The sequence below is a fragment of the Psittacula echo genome, assembly GCF_963264785.1.
Source record: "Psittacula echo genome assembly, chromosome: 1".
Taxonomy (NCBI): Eukaryota; Metazoa; Chordata; class Aves; order Psittaciformes; family Psittacidae; genus Psittacula; species Psittacula echo.
In genome coordinates this window covers 152,903,118-152,909,137 of record NC_137735.1, presented here as the reverse complement: position 1 = coordinate 152,909,137, position 6,020 = coordinate 152,903,118, and the positions used below count along the sequence as shown (strand labels likewise).

The 6,020-nt window shown below is 42.1% G+C and overlaps 1 protein-coding gene across 1 annotated transcript; it reads right to left on the bottom strand.

Annotated features, from left to right (window-relative positions):
* Positions 1-3,765: 3,765 nt before the first annotated feature.
* AMIGO2 (adhesion molecule with Ig like domain 2) lies at positions 3,766-5,331 on the bottom strand (the record flags this gene model as incomplete). Its single annotated transcript, XM_080638976.1, has 1 exon — positions 3,766-5,331. The coding sequence occupies one exon, from the start codon at positions 5,329-5,331 to the stop codon at positions 3,766-3,768; it is 1,566 nt and encodes a 521-aa protein (XP_080495102.1).
* Positions 5,332-6,020: the final 689 nt, after the last annotated feature.

Here is a 6,020-nt window from a genome sequence, read left to right as displayed (position 1 = left end):
GACAGTTAGAACTCCCTTGAATGGGAGAAAAGATGCTCACTGCCATTAAAGTGGTGGGTAGAGGAGCCCTACAAAAAGACATAGAATTCAACTACAGCTTAGAGCCCTTGTGTGACCTTGCATAGCACAGTCTCAGGAACTGGAAGGAAGATAAGGGAGAGCAAAACTCATGCAGGGTTACCTGAACTGTATGGGGAATATTGTATTCCTGGCATTTTGCAAAGGCAGTGATTGACCCCAACCAGGGACTTCTTGCCAGTGGGTTGGTACTTCTGCCTTACTGAAAACCCATTTTAAGAGCATGGCTGGGCTGGTGCCAGAGCACTCAACACCTTGCAGAACTGAGCTCCCTCTGTATCAGTCAGCACTTTAGTATTGGTTGGAAACAGCAATGGGAAATTCGGAACATAGACTAATAGGGACGACATGGTGGTAGGACAGGCCTGCCAACCAAGACTTGCTCAGAGGGTGGACCACACCGAAGTTGCTGCTGTTGCCTCTGGGCAGACCCTCCTGCCCATGCAACCACCCATGTTGCTGTGGAGCTAGACAGCATTGCCTCCGGAGACTTGCATTGTGGTCGGAGGGGAGGAACAGCTAGGTGTGGCGTATAAATGATGGACTCCAGATCTGGTGAAATCTGAAATCGTTTATTTCATGTCTGGCATCCCTTTTATAGTCTACTAGGTGCTAAGCAGTAACTTTCCACTCTTCTACTCCCTTATCATACCGATTTAGCAAAACTACTAAGGGTTACAAATATTCACACTGTTTGGTCTGTCTCTGAGATGCACATCCTGCTTTATCTTGCAAACCGCCTGCTTTGTTTTGCTAACTGATCTTTACTCTCCACTGCTCTCCCCTCTGTTCCCAGGGCTCAGGCCTGAGCAGGGCACCAACACATGGTATTTTCTTCACCATTCCCAAGGCTTAAGCCAGACCAGGGCAATAGCATTTGGTGTTTACTTCACCATTCCCACGGCTTAAGCTGGGCCTGGAAGACAATGCCTGGGTCCATTTTGTTAACTATTTCTATCCATCACCCACAGCTAGGCTGTGCTGGCTTTCAACAGCCTTCCAAGGAGACTACTGGGTTTGTAGATTTATGGTGTTGGTGCTATATGATAAATACTCAGTAAAGACTTCAAAAATCTTTATTAAAGCTGCACCAACTGAATTTATAAGGCTATGGTAAAGAAGCAGCAAACAAGCCAATGGCTCTTTCAAACGCTTTGGTTTTACCACCTTGTTCATAATCAGAGTTACAACCATGAGCACTTTGAAACAGTCAGTAAAACGCAGCCAGTTAATAGTCACAGTATCTGCTGTTTAGATCAACACTCAGCTTCTCTAGTCATCTGGCAGGATTACTCTGATCCGACAAATCCCCACACTCTTGCTGCACAAAGCAGCCTTGCAGAAGGAGGGCTGCAGGATCTCTACCTGTTTTATTTAGGACTGTCATGAAGAATTGAAAGGCACGGCGAGTTTGATATGTGGTGCCTCTACCTTGCATTGTCAACAACAGCAGGATGCACCCACTCAGGCGTAGCTGCTAAGGAGGTGTGTACATCTGCCTCCTGGCTGCACCAACAACAGCCTGTTTTCTTTTTCAGCCCCATTTGGAACAGATCATCAGTGCTTTTGTGCAAACATTGAAATCTGGGTCAATTAACCTCATGTATGACAACAGAACGTAATATCTGCCCGGAGCTGTAACTGATCTGTATAGCTTTCCACAGGAGTATTTGCCTTGCCATTTCCCACTCAGCCTCACCATGTTCTCAGGCCTTTGGTCCCAAGTCACTGAGTGTCTCCTAGCACAACACAAAGGATGCCCACTCAACACACATGGGGCACAGCAGTACATCATGCAGCTTAGTTGAATCTTTTCAGTGTGAAAAAGCATTTTGAGAAGGAAGTGGTGTCAAGACTTTGCCTCGTTGTCAGATGACCCAACTGTGTCACTGATTTTAGCAAACACAATCACTGTTTTTCCATCATACCTTATATGTAAACATATGGATTTTGGCTTAATGCATGTACACAGACAAAGGAGGTTAAAAGCTTTACAAAGGGACGTTAACTTGCTTGATAGAAGAAGCCAGTTTTAAATTTACGAAGATAAATTTACAAATAAAAGACCCAAACCCCTGGTCATTCTTCTCTTCTAAATATTTATTATCCTCTGCCTAGAAAAAGAATTTCCATCTTCTCTTTCCCTGAATATCTAAATTAAGATCTCCAGCGGTTTTCTAATTCCACATACTTTGTGCATATCACAGAAACACTCTTTCCTGATCTGTTTTCCAGATATCTTGCTTTCAAACAGTTAGCTACATCAGGATTTCTCCAGAGCAAATCAATTGCTGATAGCTTTGGCTCAGCCAGACACAAGCTTTAGCACGATGACACCCTTCGCAAAAGAAATTACAAAAAATGGCAAGTGGCTGTTACGATAAACCTCTCAAAAATGAATTACAGTTGCCATACCATGTAGCCCTTTGATTCTGATGTTGTTTATTCATTACCCTTTCAGTATATTCCCCAAAGATAGAATGAGACAGACATGGTCCAATTACTCCTTTTTGGTAAGCTGTAATTCCTTGCAAAAGTCCTTTGAAGTTGGTACTAATCAATGTGAGGAAGTTTGGCAAAGTCCAGCCCAGTCTCAGGGTAAGATAGCTTAACAAAATAAAAAGGAAAACATAACTGAAAAAGAAATAGCAGATAGAACAGTATGCTCGCTAAAATACTATTGCATGACCAGTCCAGGCCAGTCTTACCAGGTTCATAAGCTTTGACAATGATACCTCTAGACAAGGAAGGAAGCAGTACTTGCAAGACAAGGGTCAAATACAGAGAAAAACTGTGCTTTCTGAATTCAGTGTGGAAAGTCTTCCATAATTTTTATAAGTTTCCCCAAATACCATATTTCCTGTTTTAAGAAAAATCCTTAGGAAGCAAGTTTTATGCAACTGCTGGAACCATGTGCCACTGAAAGGATTAATCACAATATTTTCCCTATCTTGTGAAGCTACCTCTGAAGAGAAGCCACCCACCCCTAAGATGAAGCAGGAGCCCTGGTGATTATGGCAGGCTTGTTCACCACACATGATGCCAGGTGTACAGCAAGCAGCAGATGTAAAGACAACTGACAATTGGCAAACACATTATCAGTTGATGGCCATAAACATTTATGCAGTGCTGCTAGGCATCATGGTGACAAATCTAATCTTTTTGTTCAGATCAGTCCAAGAAAATTTATGACTTTTTTGCCTAGTAATTTTACTGTAAAATCTTTACCGTAAAATCTTTATGAGCCTGAGGAAAGAATTGCAGGAAGCCTGAACATTTTTATCAGTTGCTATGTGAGTTTGCTTTGCTGCTTATTGCAAAGGAGCCGAGTTCTCAGCATGGCTGAGAGTGTTTTATAGGGGTCAGCCTCTGTCTCTGAAGAGTCAGCTGTAAGCACTGTGAGTGCCTCTAAACATGCAAGAGAAATTGCTATGTATGGACCAGACAGTAAAAGCCAAGGTTAAGCTTGAATGGAAGACATTTACATTAATGCCATACTGTTCGCTTTTCCCAAAGACAATGTCAATGTTGCATGTCCCTGCACTCAGAGAGAAGACACAATTCAAGGACTGACAATAGATACTTACTTTAAAACATTTTCTTTCTCTTTATTTTTTTCCTGATGGTTGCTACAAGCAAAGGAGGTATTCAGAAATGTAACTGCACACTACAAACACAGGCAGCAAACTAAGCTGATGGCATGAAAGGCGTATCTGAGAACATAGAGTTGACAGAATCTGAGTCAGATTTTGTTCGGGTAGTTTTTAAGATACTCTCAGCAATAATATTGTCATTAGGAAACAGTTTTATTTTCCCATTCTGACTGTGTTTTGATTCATGCACGGGTTCCAGGAAAACCACCCGTTTACCAGTACTAGCCTTCTTCTCATCAGCTGGCAGCTCTTGTGGCAGTGTGGAATTCAGTATGGATGAGTGGGCACTGCTTTGGTTCAGCTTCCTCTTCTTCCCTTTTGCCTTACATTGACATGGACATGGGGTCAAATAGAGATACAGCAGTACTAAGACAATACTGGCTACACAGGCAGCAAGGGTGGTAAAAGCTGTATTAAATGCTTCATGAGCGTGGGACTTGTTCACTGTGAAATTGCTAACAATTATTCTAACCTCTATGGTCTCATTTAATAGTCTTTTCTTATTTATTGCAATGCAGGAATACAGCCCTGAGTCCTCTAGCTGGGCATCAGTTATCTCCAGGCTGCCGTTACGGAACACCTTAAAGTTGTCGGTCTCCCTGTCTGGCTCCAGCAATCTATTGTCAGGACTAACCCAAACAAAGTGTGTGCCTGCATCACTGATTCTGCTGTCACAGTGTACAATCAGCCTGTCACCGACCTGGGCATCGTGAATAAACCCAAAGGCTTGGAAAGAGCTGTTGACGGTGCTTTCAGAGCAATTCAGGAAGTTATCGTGCAGTAAAGGCAGTTTATTGTAACCTTTTGGGTCTGATTGCAACAAACAGGTGTACTCATTTTTGAATTCCACCACTGAGCTGAAGTGCCTTTGATACCAGAAGATTAGCATGGAGTAGAGCATACAGTCACAATAAAATGGGTTGCCATGAAGATAAATTCCACTAAGATGTTTCGCCGGCACTGAACTCAGGCGCTGAATAGGCATCATCTGGATGTGATTAAAGGAAATGTCCAGCAACACAAGATCTGTCAGCTTATGTTTTCCAGTGTACAAGTCCAGTGGGAAATGTGAGAGCAAGTTATAGCTTAAGTACAGTTTCTGTAATCTGTACAATCCTCCGAAGGCTGGGGGCTCTATTTGTGTAATCTGATTGTTGTACAGCAGGAGAACCTCCAGCACCCTTAGCTCCTGAAACACAGGGCTGCTCAGCGTCTTCAGGCTGTTGGACGACAAGTCTAGGTACTTCAGATTTGGGGTTGTGGAAAAGCTTCCAGTGATAATGCCGCTAATGCTGTTATGATTGATTATTAAAGTGTTCAGTTTCTCAAACAGTGCTGGGACCCATTCAGGCTCCAAAAACCCAATTCTGTTGTAACTCAGATCCAGCCTTTTCATACATTTATAAAGATTTCCTGGCACTCGAGAGAGGTTCTTATTGGTGCAGCTTATGATATCACTGGCACAGATGCAGGCTGCTGGGCACATCCCCGGGGCACTGCCACAAACACTCATTGTGAAGACCAAGAAGCATGCCAGTCCTCTGCAGTTCACTTTAAAAACTCCAAGTTGAGTAGGAATTGTCCACCAGGTTAAATACATTGTCATTGCCTCTTAGCTGTCTCCCAGTGCTTCTTGCCACAGATTATATGTGCAGTTAGCTTCGTGCTAATTGCTGTCAAAAGAGGGATACAGAGGTACAGCATGTTAACATTTACAATTCATACCCTTCCTGATTTCTTATGCATGCCTTTTGAAAAATACAGACAATCAATCCTTAATGTTCCAGATGGTTAACTGCAAAATCTAGTTGTTTGTAGGTGATGTAAGCTTAACATTGGTTTTTAAGTAAACATGAAGTACTGCACTTGTGTAAATATTCACACTACAGATATGGTTTTTTTTTTTCTTTTCAAAAATAATGCAATTATTCTTCAGTCTTGGACCAAGAAATGCAATTTCTGATTGTTCATAAAAAAAAAAAAAAAAAAAAATCAGAAATGCTCCTCTGTGTAACATAACTGGGCAATAGCATCTCCTACCTGTTTCCAAACCAACACAGACAGAAAATTCCCGGTACAGGACAGAAAAAGCCTCATCCAAAGATGCCGTGTTCTTCTCTAGTGGGGAGCAGTTGCAACACGTGTTTCTTTCCAATCAGAAAATGTCACACAGCAAAGAATTTTCTCAGACTTTAAATGTCAAACAAATTCCTTTTTTTTTTTTTCTTTTTTTCCATGCGGTAACTGATAGTTCAGGTAGCAGCAGTCTATTTTTAAAGTTATTCAAGA